The 16,380-nt window shown below is 44.6% G+C and overlaps 4 protein-coding genes across 4 annotated transcripts in view; 2 read left to right on the top strand and 2 right to left on the bottom strand.

Moving 5' to 3' along the window:
* The window catches only part of LOC126559761 (neuropeptide SIFamide receptor-like), a 124,746-nt gene extending 121,435 nt beyond the window's left edge, over positions 1-3,311 (bottom strand). Inside the window, exon 1 of the mRNA XM_050215935.1 lies at positions 3,129-3,311. Coding sequence (XP_050071892.1) covers positions 3,129-3,308 — 180 coding nt within the window. The 5' untranslated portion in view covers positions 3,309-3,311. The remainder of the gene's footprint in view (positions 1-3,128) is intronic.
* LOC126559183 (uncharacterized) overlaps positions 1-16,380 on the top strand; it is a 456,771-nt gene that overhangs the window by 145,671 nt on the left and 294,720 nt on the right. The gene's annotated exons all lie outside the window — the stretch shown is intronic.
* Positions 1-16,380, bottom strand: part of LOC126559512 (NADH dehydrogenase [ubiquinone] 1 alpha subcomplex subunit 7-like) — a 387,608-nt gene that overhangs the window by 165,867 nt on the left and 205,361 nt on the right. The gene's annotated exons all lie outside the window — the stretch shown is intronic.
* On the top strand, positions 12,142-16,209 carry LOC126559402 (probable fatty acid-binding protein). Its single transcript, XM_050215554.1, has 2 exons — positions 12,142-12,218; positions 15,870-16,209. The coding sequence occupies exons 1-2, from the start codon at positions 12,146-12,148 to the stop codon at positions 16,190-16,192; spliced, it is 396 nt and encodes a 131-aa protein (XP_050071511.1). The 5' UTR covers positions 12,142-12,145; the 3' UTR covers positions 16,193-16,209.

Genomic DNA, 16,380 nt, shown 5'->3' with positions numbered 1-16,380 from the left:
GTACACAGTGCAGTTGCATAAAGAATCATTATTTAATCGTTAGTTTCGCCTCGTCGGTCTGCATTTCCGGTAATTGACAGAGCGATGCCGGGTCCTTGTGTGCATGCGTGTGAGTGTGTGGTAGTACTGATGTATGCACAAGCCAAAGCGTACGGACAGGTTGCACCTGTCGGCGTTGGCATCTCCACCAGTCTCGTGAGACCTTTTACCTTCCTTGCCCCCGGGAGGCCTCCCGGTGAGTATGGGAAAACCAGTAAATGATGGATAAATGGTGGCGGCTGCTACGGTGGTTAGTTAACGCGCTTTGACGTTTTGCCACACATACATAGGCATACACATCACAGTCAGTCAGCCGAAGCAATACGAGGTGGAACTCGAGGCACAAAAAAAAAAAGGATCGGTCGTCGTTCGCGTCGCGGTTGATCGTTATGTAACCTGCCAACATTGTTACCATTTTCTCCAGCTTTTCAAAGCAGTTTATGTTCGGTCCTGTTTGATGCGAGACTGTGTAATATGTGTATGCCGTGTGTCGCGTGCGTGTGTCACTCGTTGCAATACGGCGACGGTCAGGAAATTATTTACGATAATTATTTGGACCATAATTTGCTGAACCATTTTCCCGTTTTTGTATTTCTGTGCTAATGTACGGGCAGCTCCCCGATGCATCCATGCACCAAATTACAGCAGTCGATGCAATCGATCAAATCGAACGAATCGAGCGCGGATGTATTTTTAACCTGTTACGAGCAGAATTTCCTAGAGCTGATGCAAGAAGAATATCGATTCACAACGAAAGTCCCCTTATCTATTATTTCCCCTTTGAGGATTCCGTTTCTCGATTGAAAATCATAACAGAGCTCTACATGGCGAACTATCCGCTTTTCAGAGCAAAACCGTACCAGCTTCAGTGTTATCCAACCGTGGACAAATTAGGGTTGGCTCACCCAGCGGTAAGATAATTGATTACCCGTTTCAGCTTCCCATGAACACCCCGAAAACGAAACAAAACATCCATCTCCTTCGATCGTTAATTGCTTCTTTCGCGATCTGAAGCAACCAGGGAGCCTTCCCGGGCTGCACTACGATGGGACCATAAAGAAAAATCCTCTCCCACAGCGGATGTACCACTGTACCCCCTCAGAAAGCAATCGGTTAGTCCGCTGCTAGGCGAACAACCATCCCAGAACAGCACGATGATGTCGATGACGCTGTGCAATGCCCTATCGTGGCCAGGAAATCTGTACGACTTCCCGGGCGGAAATAATAATCGCTTCCCAACAAAAACAACATCAATCCCGTCCACCGACTACCGCCATTTGCAAGCTGCTCCCAAGCTTAGCTTAGTAGTTTTATCCATCATTCTTTCGCTATGATGGTATGCTTTAGGTCTCCGTCTTTTGCTTCGTTTTTTTTCGCTTTTCTTTACAGCGCGCACACCCATTACCTTCTTCATAGCAATCACGCGTGGCACATAACGGGGAGTGCTCGCTTTTTCAAGAGGAACCAAACGACCAAACACACACACACCCCGAACTGGCAATCACAGCCGAATGTCCTTCAAGACGGAAAACTACATTCCAATTAGCGGTGACCTAATTTCGGTTGCGGTCCCCATATCCCGATGGATGAAATTGGAGGGCGGAACGGACGTTACGCTGGGAACTACGTAGCTACGAATGTCCCTATCTTCCCACACTACTGCTGTCTCTGTGTATGCCGAAAGAGACATTCGAATAAATTTACTCGACGCTGAATGACAAAGGTTTCAAGCGCGTTGTGCGATGGGTCTCACCGTTCGCCGGTACACAGGGTATTGTGGAAGGGTGGCACAGGTGTAGCAGCCGGAAGTTTGTTACGCCGTTTTACAGATACTTGCGGTTCCGTGTACACTTGATTAAGCGCGAACTTCGGCCACTTCGGTGGCTGATGTTTCCATCACCGTGGCAGCGTCCTGTTTTGTGGTTTTCGCATATTTACTTAGGCTTGCCTTGGATGGCCAAATGCCAAACCGCTTGGCGTGTGGCGACTCATTCTGCAGGTACATTTCACAGGGGGGTTTTTTTTTTCAAGCAATAAATGTTTAAGAGCACGGAGCACTGCACAGTTTCGCTAAACAACACCATACTTGCCACAATCTGAAACAGCACTGCTAATAACGTCAAAACAGAGCGACATCTGTGTGAGCGTATGATTGTATCCACGTATCCATGCAATGTGAAATGCATACTTTCAGGCGTTTTTATAGGTGAGTTATTGATTAGCATCAGAATCATACAGCGGTGGTGTATTTGTAGCTGAAGCTGCTGTGTTTTTGGTCGGAAAAGCCAATTAGCATTTTTGAACCAACCGTTTAATTTGTACTTCCGCATTGCTGCACTTTTTTTATTCCCTTATAAGTGAATGTTTTTTTATTGTGAAAGCAGCCATTCTCAATATTTCAAGCAATACCACAAATACCCGATAAATTTGAAATATAAATCTGTTATATGGCTATGGATTAACAAACAAATACTTTCACCTGGCAATAGGTTTGTTTTATAAAAAATTCTACTACAAAGTTTTTGTTATTTTGAACCATTTTATATTTTTGTATGAGCATTTGTTGTTGCTCTTCAGCCAAGGAATGATGAAAGCAGCCGGATACGAAGCTGAAACCACCATTAATGAGCACCGTACCGAGGAACGTCCGCATTTTCCCGGCCCAGTTTTCAACACGGATCCACCAAACAAATAACCCCGGTTTGCAACCGATAAACACTCATACACCTACATACACACCCATACTGCTGCAAACACGGACGCAAACACAAACATGCGCACGGTTGAGGGGTGGCATTTTCCAACACAAGCTTTCCTGTGTACCACTACCAGGTACCCCGGGCACCAGGTACTAGTATGCATCGCTATGCACACGTTCGAAGTCGATAATGATTTTCAATCAATAAACTGATAATAATGCATGAATACCGCTTGCATACGATTCCAAGCGCTCGTACCATGGCTTTGATGGTGTGCAGTTCATTTAGGGAGCAACGAAAAAAGAAAAAACTTCCTGTAGGCAAGACACTAGTGACGATAGCTTGAAAGAACTACAGGTAACTTCGGTACTAATCATCACCATCACTCACCTGATAACTGTCCCAGTCGCTCGCATAGGTGGCAGTGTTGGAGTTTTCCCGGCGGAACTCGGTGAAATCGACCATCCCGGATCCCGGAGGCACCTTCTGCAGCTTGAGGGCCAGCCCCATGGTAAACACTTCGCCGCCCAGCTCCATCGGGGCGGTTAGCAAGGGCACTTTATCTCTCATGCACCACCAGCAAGCAGCGCGAAATGCACGGAACGCACACGATTACATTGGACGCTACCAACCAAGTTTTACAAACGATCCGAAACGAGCCTCTTACGTATCGAAGGGATCACCGTAAACCTAGCTACTGTTGAAGAAGCTGGCTAGCTGGTAACACTGAGGCTCACCACGATCGAGCCACGTACCGTACAACAAAGCTGATCTACTGCAGTTCATCTTTTTCACCATAAAACCACAGGTGACGGCACCTCATACACCAAATTCACCACACCGATGTGTTCGGCGTGACACGAAACTAAAGCACTAAAAACACTCACAAAGCTTTCTAGGGTATTTGCTTCTGCTCGGAAGGTTCTGTCAAACTGTCGAATTGCCTTGCCTTAATTTCTTATCTTATTAGCTAACACACACTTTTATAATTTCTCCAGTTCTGCTCGTTCGGGACATTGCTGTTCTGGGTACGTAAACTTAGCCTTCACTCTTCACCACAAAATCACTAAAACACTAATCAATCCACAATTCTTCAGAAATTTTTCAGCAATCTGCCACCAAACACTGCCAGCATTGGATGGCTAGGTCCGGACGATAGCTCCCGAAAAAAAATGACCTATATTTGCTGATCGAGCTTTTTAACACTTAGTAGCGCTGGGGTGTGGGTTTCTTTTAACATCTTCCGACACTTTCTTGTGCACTGGATTCACACTCACTAAAGCTGTGATGTGACGATGGTTAAAGGCCGGACGTTACTGACCACACCGAACCATTCCGTGACCGTTGAACTCTGGGCGAATGCGAACCGACACGAGAGGCTACACCGACTAAGTTGTGTGGTCCAGCTGACGAACATCCCGGAACTAACCCCCGGTAAGGAGCGCGCACGGGCCAAGCAACAGGATTTTTTCAAAGAACGGGAATAAAATCGGAACCGAACCGAAAAATCGAAAACCCGGACAGATGATGCAGGGACGCAAGAGAAATAGGGACCAGCTAGGGGTCAGCCAGCCAACAACAACGTGTCGATTCAGCACGATGATGATGATGATCTATGCCACACGATATGGTCTCCCTCGCAGCCATAAACGTAGTGAAGCCACCGACAACACCGTCAGCGTCCGTGGTCTAGGCTGGATTCCGTCGTGCTCGTTGCACGTCCGCCGCCGCCGTGCCTTGGGCACGGTGAGAACAAACCCGATCCGGACCCGATCCCGATTGGGCTCGCGCCCCTTCAGCCTCACCAGCTGAAGGAGGCTCACACACCGCTCCCTCAGTTCCCGCCACCAGCTTCAATTCCCAGCCTGTTATTAGCGTGTGCTTGCGCGCGTGTGTGTGTTAAAAAGGCTGTTTTTATTATTCGAGTTCTTCACCTGCTTCGCTTCGGAGATCTTTCCTGTAGTATAGAAGGCAGTAAGGATCGGGTTGGCAGGTTTCCCTACCGTTTTGTTTTCGTCCCCGTTCGGCAGTGTTGCTATTGCGTCTGGTAATGGTTCTGTCCGCTCGTTCCGCTCGGCAGGCTACTTCCCATGTTTATCATCCCTCGCTCGTGCCTACAGAAGGAACTTCCCCATCATATACGACCATGTCTCAAAACCACGCGGAACCGCGTTACCTGCCATGTGCTCTTCGTGTGTTCTGGTGCATACCTCGTTTAGGACCATTTCCCACCCTTCCCCTTCTCCCTTGTTTTTTAAAAAAACATTAGAATAGGCTTCGGGCCAAGCAAAGCCTTCTGCTTGATGGGAACGAACTCTTCTCAGCGGACAGAAGAAGAGTTCAAAAACCTACAACTGCGTGCGCAATTTTCGAATTTTCGAACTTCCTTCCCGATCCCAGTGTTCCAGTGTTCCTTTTTTTGTCTCGCTCTAACGTTTATGGACACAAACACTGGGAAGCTTTCGTGTTTCGTATGTCTCTTGCTAGCTCTGAAGCTCCTTTTGCTCCGGTCGCTTCGGTGTCATTGCTCCACTGCAAACATCCTGTTAGTTGTTGGCCAAACAACAACAATCTCCCCTACTGACCGACTGTGACACAGGTCCTTTATCCTTGGTGCCGTCTTGCTTGGGTAAGCTATTCAAGCTTTTCCTCTCTTTCGTACACGAACTCGCGAGCCATTCGTCCGAACCGAAAGCGGCACGACTCCCGAATCCCGAAAGCCCTCACGAGATGCTCTGGATACGGAAGTTAACGCGTTTGTTCTGCCGGATTCCTTTCCGAATCAGGTTTAAAAATGATGTTTTTTTTTTAAATCCCCTCTCTCGCTCTCTTTCTTTTTCTCTCTTTCTCTATCCATCAATCTCACTCTCTTTGGCTTAATGGTTTTGTACAGCCTATTTCCACCGACGATTTCCACCGACGAACACCGACATACGAACGGATTTGTTTCCCTTACTAACTTATGCCCTCACCTCAATCCTTCCCGAAACCCGTTGCCCCCGTTCTAGGGCAAGGAAGTGCGAAGGTGAAGACTGGCTGGCGACGGGGGAAACCGTGAGAAACGCGACCTGAAATTAGGTGAAGGTGAAAACACACCGCGCTGGCCACGACGGTTTAGCACGGTGGGTTGCCCATAATTTAACGACACTCACGGATACTACATAAATATCGTTCTGTGCCGAGGAAATCGAGACCGGACACTGTCGTCCTTGAAATGATCAACGAAAAATGTGCTTTCAAACTGAGTTCTGTACGATTATTCGTCACGGCTCTGCAGACAAAAGTGTCTAGCATGCGACCTGTATTTGTATTTTTTAAGGTGAGTGATACACGAAATGTTGATTGTTTTGTAATAAGCGCTCTCGCAAGCGTTATTATTTTGATTGATGTTTGGCTCTGGATTGTATGAGTTCAAAAATTACATCAACACATGTCATGTCTGTGAAAACTTTATTCGATTCTAAAGCAATCCCTGTACAATAATGCATATCGATCGACATTGTTATACCAAGTGTCACGATTACGCACCTATTGTAACAACCATACAAAGCAATACAATAAGAGGGAGAAAGACACACACACACAAGTGTCATGGGAAAAATGTTACGATTTTTCTTCCCTTCCCAGGTCCCATTTCCAGGTGTCGGTCCAGGAACTCCAACCTAGCCTGGCCACACCACTTTCCACCGTGTTGAATTAGTAAACAAACTCGCATTTTATAAATAGCTGCGCGATGGCGGACATCGATCGGATGCTTTAAGTTTTCAAGGTTCCGCTCATTACGATAGCAAACTGAAGTCAGCAATGTTTGAAGGAACCAAGAGGTCTTTTAGTATGTACCTGTACGCAAACACAAGTGCTCATTCGTACTGGTCGTAATTTACCAAACCCCTTTAGCCACTTCCTCACTCAGTTTACTTCAACAAAAAGCTCCTAAGCTCGCCATGTTTTGAAGGGTCCACATTCTGAGGCGAGTTGATTTTGCGATTCTGATTTTATTTTTATTCTGTTTCCCTCCAATTTCAAATGAACTTAATTTTTTCCCTGCTCTTTTCCTACTCATATACCCCCCGTCCACCCCATGACGAGCGAGGCTAATCGATACAAAACCATCCACAAGTCCACAGGTACACATAAGCAGAAAGCGCGGGAATTTTCTGACATCTCCACAACACATGCTGCCGTTCGAATGGTTTGAAAAGTATCCCTTCGCTGGGAACACAAGCCGACCGTTGTCAAGCAGCAACAGCAGCACAGCTCGGCCTGCTACGACGAACAACACCAATAAAGCCACTACTTCCCCTACGAAAAGCGAAAGCTTCCGATGTTTGGCAAGGGGAAGGCACACAACTTTTCCGAAACGGTCGGAAAAACTGGATCCCGTCTGACATATCCCACCCCATGTTCAGACACAACCGCTCTGCCACATTGCCGCTCGTCATCGGTTCGTTGGTAGGTCACGAGACACACGCTGCACGCCCGCGAGACTTCGGCTACACACGGATGCACTTTTGGCCTACTTATACCAACGCAACGCGACGCACAACGCCACTCTCGGCTCGCCGTCGTCTGACAGGATCACAAAGCTCTTCTCCCACGCACACAAGCACACAAAAGCACGACAAGAAAAAAGCGCTGAGAATCCTCCTGGTTGACGACACACGCAGGACGGCACGATGCGTGAAAGTGTGTGCGTGTGCGGGCGTGATGGAAAGGGAATGACGGGTGGCATGGAGGATTGTTGTTCGGATGAGAAGCTTCAGAGGCAAAAGGACACACACTGGGAACGGTTCTGGAAACGAACATCTTCAGACAGGAAATAACCAGAAGCAATGTTTACATGTTTTATAGCAGCAGTTCTCACATCAAGGGGTTTCTTACTGCGTGATAATGGCGGAGAAGAAGGGGGGGGGGTATTTTTTTATGTTACTCCACTTTGGATACTTGAAACCCTTCACCGCAGCTTTTCGCTTGTCTCCTTCTCTTCTCCCCTTTAAAACTGTCCGCCGAAAAGCGCAGTTCCGCAACGCAAAGTTGTCCTTTAAGCTTTGGTTTGTTCTTACCTTTGCGAGGAGGAGTTTTTCTTCTTTCATGTAGTGTACATATGACAAATTCTACCTTTCGGAGTACATTCCTACCTTTTCCCATCCCATTTCGAACCCTTTTTCTTGTAAGTTTACGATACGAAATGTAGTATTTTGTGGTGTAAAACAACACCACAAAAAAGACAAGGTGGATTCCTCCTTCCCAAGTCATCCAAATATACACACAGAAGGTAGAAAGTGCTACTAAAATTGCTCTCAGGAGAATGAGCGGAAGGCTCCATGCAATTTTTCCATTTCTTTACGTTTTGCACATTATTCGTTTAGACATAATGCATAAAATTGTTCGTTTACCTTATCCTAGTTTAAAATTATGTTCTGTTAATTGTAGCTTTTTTTATAAATTCTAAGAATTTGATGCGGTTGGTTGTATACAGAAACAATCAATTAATGGAATAAAAACACTTATTGCCACTATTGATTATCTCCTCTACGCCATAGCTATAGCGATTCCGTTAGTGGCCAAAGTTTTGTTACGAGATATCACGATTGCAATCAAATATATTTTAAATTTATATGTGTTTTAAGTTTGCGTTGGAATTCGTTTAACACTTCATTTTTGCAATTGGTTAGTAGTTAAAATAAAAGTGTTACATCGTTCCTCAAACACTCAAAACATATTTGCATACATATTTGATAATGGATAAGTTTAAACTATTGCTTAAATTTCTCTACATACAGGGCGTAGAGAAATTCGCCCTGTAAATGACTGATCCGTAAAAATCGAATAAGGCCGTTCTGATGAAGTTTGTTGGGTGATAGAATTGTCGTGTAATCGGTGTCTAGTTGGCAGGTCAACATAGCTCGGTGTGTCGGCATGGCAATCGGTGAGGATGTGGCGAACGGTGATGTCAACACCACAGAAGCTGCATAGTGGAGGATTAGATTTTTCTAGGAGGTAGGAGTGTGTATGGCGAGTATGACCTATACGAAGGCGGGAAAGGACTCGTTGGATGTGGCTGGATTCGGTTTCTTCCCATGAAGCGGTGTTGTGCTTGATGGGACGGAGTTTGTTGCTTACGTCTAGGTTGCGCCATGTGGAGTTCCAGTGTTGGGAGATAAAGGTTTGAACTGAATATTAATTATATTTTGCAAATACCCAAATATTTGATAATTTAATGTTCTAAAAGTTCTTCTTCTTGTAAAAGGCTCCACAACCTCGAAACGTCATGCCTTGGCCTGTCACTATTTTTGGTTATCTTTTCACCCTATTTTACTCGTATATTATGACTGGGACCGTTGAAGCCTATTCTTTTTCAAATTCTATGAACATCTTAGCTCCTGAAGAGGCAGGTAACTACTAATACCAGGGACCCAATTATGTCCAATGGTGAACTCATATAACGCTCTAGCAATAGAAGGTGATATACATCAGACGACTTATAACCTTAAAAATAGTTTAAGTCAGCGCTTCTTCTATGTATTCTTCTATGTACTCTCACTCCATGTAACACTCACTGTTTATTTATTTATTTTAACGTTCAATCGTTCAAAATAATTTTCTTGTATCCAGCTAGGAGCGGATCATAGCATCTTAGAACTTTCATAGGCAGAGTCTGAGAAATGCAGAACTTTTATAGGACCCCCGACCGTAATAGGGGGCTTCGATAGGTAAATGGAAAGGATCTGTTCTATCGATCGAAGACACAGATACGCCCGAAACAAAATATTTCTACACACACTTCTAAAAATACAAATTTTTTTGATAGTCTCTAAAAAAACGTTGAAAATACGGCGTAGAGCCGTCATACTCAAATATAATTTAAAAAATATTTTATACAAAATTATACTCCGTTCAACTAGTTTATAAAAACGGTCACCACAAGCATCTAATTTTTAAAAACAAACATATAAAAAAACAATAAATCGAACAATAATGAGGACCCGTTATTGAAATATATCTGTAAAAAACCAACCAAGAAATTGTTAAAAAAAACCGGAGGGATGAAAGCCAAAAACCTCCAATATAAACTGCAAAAATGTTCTATGCTGACGAAGACATCCTCCTGCTCCCATATCACATTTAAAAATAGCTTTTTTCGTCTTACAATTTAAAAAATTGTACTTAAAATAATAAAGTTATACACACATAAAAACATTATCTTCTGTTGTTGTTTAGACTATTTACACAACAATATTTCTTGTTTTATCAGTAAACGCAACACCAACGTTCTACGTCAACTCGCTTCTCCAAGTGTTTGCTTCACATTTCCACATTACCAAACGTGCTTACAAGTTTTTCTTCTTGTGACAAACTTCTAAATCCCAACCGCAATAATCCGAGGGGGGAGTGAGGCAAGATACACCCCACGTTATGTGCTATCATACCACGAGAAACCGTGGACATAACGACCGTTTTTGATGCCAACAAAAAAACAACAACAACCGGTGGGTTTAGCCTTGCTTTTATTTTGTAGTTTTTTTTTTTTTGTTGCTCAATGTTTGTCTCAAGGGATTACATTTATTCGATTTGGGAGCTGCTAGGCAGGACCCTGCAGAAAAGAACCCTGAAACCCGCATCGACTATGAACAACAAATAATGGTCATGAAGAATAAGAAAACCAAGTCCAAAAAAAACATCCTCATGTCCATCGGTAGAGCGGGTTTCGATCGGAAACCGGACACGAAACCGAGAGTCCAATTATCTTATCTTGACCTCTGACGAAGCGAGACGGATTTTCTTATAGGATCATGCATGCTAGCACAGCCAGCACCGAAGAAACACCGACAGAAGTGACGGTAGAGGAGGGGCTTTAGAGCCGTTTTGAGGTGATCCCGAATCAAAATCGATAAAGTGGTAACACTCAGCCGTTTTACCACACCCAGCCGGACCAAAGGGCATTGCCGATAACGCATGCACATATGCTGGATGGTGGTTGTAGCATCTTTGACGTTGACCAGATGAGGGAGGCAGATGGCTATATATGTGGGGAGATTTATTTTTAGGATGTATGGCGCAAGCATGTGCGATGGTGCTAGTTGGTGATGCAGAAGCAGAATGTATTTTTATCCATCAGCGATTGAATTCATTCTTCATGAGATTTCGATTTTCGGATGATGAAGACGGGTTATATGCTTGTCGATATGCTATTGAGTGTGCGTAGCCGTGTTGTTTGTTTCTATCGAGTAGAGTCATAATAATTTAAATCAGGAATCAAGATTAGTTGAGCATATCTTTACAAAAACAATAGGAAAATTACATTCAGTAATGGCTGATTTTAAACATAATGCTCAAATAATTTTTTTATCTTTTTCAGCTTACACAAGATGCAATCATCTTATGGAAGTTTGTTAAAAAATATCTATCGCTCGCTGCTAAGATCAATTGGTTAGGCACATGACTTCACATTGTAGCCGAATTAAAGGTGATTTTCCTAACAGTAGCAGTGTACTCATAGAAGCCTCGGTCATTTGTAGGGTTCCGAAAATTGTAAGGAACCCAAGGATCAGCTCATAGCGAAGGCTATTTTCTTCATCTGTTTCTGCTACATTTAAATATTAACCAACAATGGCAATTGGTCAGAATCTGTGCTCTTTTAACCATAAAACAGGGCATAAATCTCACTGTGTACAAACTCTTTACTCAGGAATAATTCTAATACTGTAAAAAAATCGTTAAATACATTTCCAGGACTATCCGGACCATAACTAATAACATAACTAAACATAGGATTTTGTTTTTCCTATGTTATTGGTTTCTATCTTCTATCTTATGCAACAAAATACAGATTTTTAATCTGTTCAAAATCAAAAGGCAATAAACCATTGCTTTAATTCATAAGCTACAGGTACCGCAACGCTGTTTGATCAAAGTCCACTGATTGATTCCGTTGTCGCAATTGTAAAGCGTTATCCCCTTCGATGCACCCCATCAGCGAGCTCGTTTTATATCCAACAGCCTCGTGCCTGTTATCACGTTTGATGGAAATAGATAAACTTCCTTTTATCTCTCCCGAAGCCATCTTTACAACGAAGAAATTCCGTCCCACAGCAACGGTTTGCACCCGTGCATTTGAACTGACCACAGCACACGAAGCGTTATCTTCAACCGTTACCACACCTTGTTGTCGCTAGAGGGCGCTCGCTTGTCGAACGACCCACGATTGCGAGCCGACGCTGTCGGGCGGCTGTGCGTATTTAACCGCCCTTTGCTGAGAAGAGAGAGCCAAGTTCGGTGCCAGACACAGCGAGAGACGGACGTCGCGTTTTCCCGGCTTTTCAACTTCAGCGAACCCGCGTGCATTTCGCAAGCTTCTTGCATTTTACATCCACATCCCGTGTAAAACCACCAACACCATCCACACAATGGCCGTCTGGGAAGGAAAGAAGTACAAGATGGAGAAGTCGGAGGGATTCGATGACTACATGAAGGCTCTCGGTAAGTGTATGGGGCGCGTCGGGGAGTCGGTGCACTGTTTGCCACAAAAGCCGGTTCTTCGGTACAAGCGTTGTGATAACGTGACGGTGATGAGCAGAACTTGCGGTGAAAACTGTGTTTTTGGAAAGGTTTGTGTTTCAGCAATGAGAAACTCCTGCAGAATTGCTGTTATCAGTGACTCGAAATGTGTATTTTATTCATGTACAAACAAGCATTCGCTGCTAAACCTTCTGCGAAAAATGTGATACTGGGTCAGTGTAAACTAGATCAAATCGCGTGAGATGATCCATTGCTGGGCTTACTCTGTCCTACTCTACTCGCCATCGGTCGCTCTCACTTCATCACGCGCAAAACGCCATCTCTCTCACAATACGCAACCGGACAGACATCGTACGATAGAAATGTGCGTTTGCGCTGAAAAGAAAGAGGTGGAGAAATGAGGAAGAGGCCGAGAACACGTCAGCGTTAGTTAGTTAATGCAGCGAAACAAAATCAAAAACAGGAAACTTGAAGAATTTGAGCCGAAGAATATCTTCTCGTTTGCATCCTGCTGCTTTTTTTTGCCGATGCTGGAATTAGCATATATTTTTAACAGCAGTGCCTCTGATGAAACGAATTCCTACCAGCAGCACGCCTTTGCTACAAATTGCTTTGATTTCGAGATGCAGCTCGGTGTATGTACGCCGTCTAATTCTCTCTCGCTCGCTCTCCTTTGCTCAAACGACCGGCTTTTTAACCGGCCGGAATGCCTAATGCACTGATAGTGCTTCTTTTCGATGTGGTCACAGTTGACACAATCAGACACATTGTGACCGGGAAGCGAATGCTCACGATTGGAAATGGAAAAGGTCAATGAACTTTCCAGCGGTACAAATGCACAAATTGTTGCCAACTTACTTGACACATGTAAGAGCTTCTCTCTTTCGCACGTCTGTTGAAAGAAGGATAAAAAGAATAAGCGTGTGAGCGAGAAGAGAGAAAGTGTGTAATGTATCGTGCTTTCTCTTCTCAGCTCATTACAGCGGGTTTTTTGGTGAACACGTTTTTGCATACTTTCAAGTCGCCATCAACGGCCAATGTGACCATTCCGTTAGCCATGCGGTGGATGATGTTTTAATTGAGCTGTTGATGGAAATGTACCTAAACAGTACATTTGACCCGTGCTTTGGATGACTCAATCCAGTCACTAGCAAGGGACACACCTTGTGAATAACCCAACAAAGATTATGCTTTGCTGCTTTTCGGGTCACCCAGCTCACGAATGTCGATTAAACTAATCATGTTTCGTTTGTCGCATCATGTATCCCCATGAAGACGAAGAATCCAGCTTAAAGATCACTTCCTTTTCATTGCAATGGTGCATTTAACGGGCCAGACATGCACATCCGGACACAGACGACTGCATCCGCATTCATCCATCAGTCAGAAGGAGTGTGTAAAATGCACCATTGTGGTCATAATTTCCTCGTGAACACAGTTGTCTTCCGTGCGGTGCATCAAGAAAACGCCAACAAGCATCGTCTGTCGTTTTTTATGTGCGACTATTGTGAATCAATTAATTTCAATCCAATTGCCGGGTCAGTCCGTTGTTTGCCTTTTCTTTCTCTTCACTGTGCCAGACAATATTTTCTCATGCTACCCGAGGTGACACTTATCAAACGTCCTCCAAAGAGCTAGTCCGGTTAACACGGTGGAATCACTGCTCGCTGCAACTGACGACCCGCAGGCCAGGCTTAAGAGGTTCAATTGGTCAAAAGAAGAGGGTAGCATAATTGAATCAAGAATCCATTATATTATCCCATTTACACTGGTGTCACGGCGAGACTACGTACGGGGTGAACAACGCGACGCCAATGAATGAATACCGCTGGATGGGGATGTTATCTGGAAGCCACATCGAGAACTGATGAGCTTGATGACGCTAGAAAGTGGCAAAAGATAGCGAAATGGATAATACATCAACTTCATTAGACCATCCATGGATCGTCTGAAGCGAAAATTCGTTCATTGTCACCCGCGTTGGGCATATCAGCTGATGATTTGTAACACGATTAATCCGACCTTTCGCATAACATGTGCTTCAATCTGATTTGACGCACGTGAACGTCAGATTTGCGTAAGACGCGTAATTATAATGATATTCGCCATTTGTCCATGGTTCCATTGGGTGAAGAAGCCCTCTCGCCTAACCTGTTGCTAACGATTCTGTCGGTTCTACTGACACGCAATGTTTATTGCATAATTTCGGTTCATTTAAGCGTCAGTAGAAATTACCAGCCCCGACAAAACGGTCGTCGCTCGTCAGGTTGTTTTCCATCGGTTGTGAATCGAACTGGAATTAATGCATTTCGTCGTCGTTTCCGTCACTCGAAACCGCACCCGATAACACTTTGAAAGAGCATGTGTAGGGAAAGGCAAGTTTAAATCCAAGTCATTGGAGAACATGGGCAGAACTGAAAGGACCCCAAAGGTGGTTGGTAACGCACCGTAGTACAGGTTTGATGGATTTATTCGGCTGTAAGCAATGATAAGCGATGATAAGAATTGTCTGCTTTGGACTCTCTCGCGCTCTGGGCAAGATGTCCACACGGTGCTTATAGTCGATGGGGGATAGATTTTTAGCCGCAGTAACAGTCAGTTACACTGATTAAAAGGACTAAAGATTTTGATAAGCCTGAGGTCTGGGACAGGCAGATCCCTACAGTTGCCCGTGGCAAACCTGGTGATCGATTTTTGATAATACGTTAACCTTATGAAACCTTCTTTAACAATCGAAAATCGTCCACACCCGAACCGATAGCTGCCGTAAAGATTGCAGGGGGGCTAAGCTTGAGAATCTAGATTACGACAAGCCAAAGGCAGGATTTTACACCTTTGAACCTTCATCGGAAAGTCGCTTATCGGCGTGTGCGGTGTGGGGCTTACCAAGTGGAGCACTCGTGCCTGTAGGCCTGTTGAAGTAAACAAAATCTTCCCGATTGTGACCTTTGCCTGCGGTGCATCGATGCTTCTCGTGGAGCAGATTGAGAAGGTGGAATAACGTATTATCAAACAAATGAGGAGATGATGTTGTGTAATGTAGAATCACGAGGATAGTCTTGATTTGCAGCAAGATGTTTACTTTATTTTTACTTTGCAGCAAGATGATTACTTTATTTTTACTTTGCGGCTTTGGAGGAAAACTTACACAAACTTACTGATTGTGGTCGGTTTTGGACGTCAGTGGATGTTTTTTGAATACTAAGCATGGAAGTCCATTTCTGTAGGCCTAACTCACCGTAAGCACATCTGCGGTAAAGAACTGCGAAGCACCTGGGCAACGGTTGAATAAATTCAAGTAGCACACCAGGAAGTTCTGCTTGCACCGTTGGAGGAACATTAAAATAAGCGCTAGGTAGTCACGCTTCCCATGCGTTAACTCTACGCTGGTCGATGTCCATTATAGACTTGTTCGTGTGGACTTTGTCTATGGATGCCTTTGATGGTGTGTTAGAACCTAAGTCCACAGCTCACTCATGCTCCTCAGCCACTGCCCACTGATAATGTTCACTACTGTGGCTGTTTCTCGAAGATGATTTTCTCTATTAAGCCCTATTACGTTTGTTTGACTTTGACCATATCATCATTAATCCACTTATTCTCGTCTCACAGGTGTCGGCATGGTACTCCGCAAGCTTGGCAACAGCATCTCGCCCACGGTGGAGCTGGTGAAGAACGGTGACGAGTACACGTTTAACACGCTGTCCACCTTCAAGAACACGACGATCAAGTTCAAGCTGGGCGAAGAGTTCGACGAGGAAACCGTCGATGGCCGCATGGTCAAGTCCGTCTGCACCTTCGATGGCAACAAGCTGATCCACGAGCAGAAGGGCGAGAAGCCGACCACGATCGTGCGCGAGTTCACTGCCACCGATCTGACCGCCACCATGACTGCCGGTAACGCCAAGTGCGTCCGCTACTACAAGGCTGTATAAGACGGGTACGGAGCATCCGTCTGTCCGCTACCACCATCGCCCACAACACACCTCCTAAGCTGCTCCCGGCCAGAGCTGCATTCGATCTGTGACCGAATGACAATAGGGATAGGAGGGAATTTTAGGCCCAGTAGTAGTTGGACTCTATCACAAAACATCACATTTCCAGCATCATTCGCATTTACATC

The sequence above is a fragment of the Anopheles maculipalpis genome, chromosome 2RL, assembly GCF_943734695.1.
Source record: "Anopheles maculipalpis chromosome 2RL, idAnoMacuDA_375_x, whole genome shotgun sequence".
Taxonomy (NCBI): domain Eukaryota; kingdom Metazoa; phylum Arthropoda; class Insecta; order Diptera; family Culicidae; genus Anopheles; species Anopheles maculipalpis.
The sequence above is the reverse complement of the archived record's forward strand: the minus strand, read 5'-3'. Positions and strand labels throughout refer to the sequence as shown.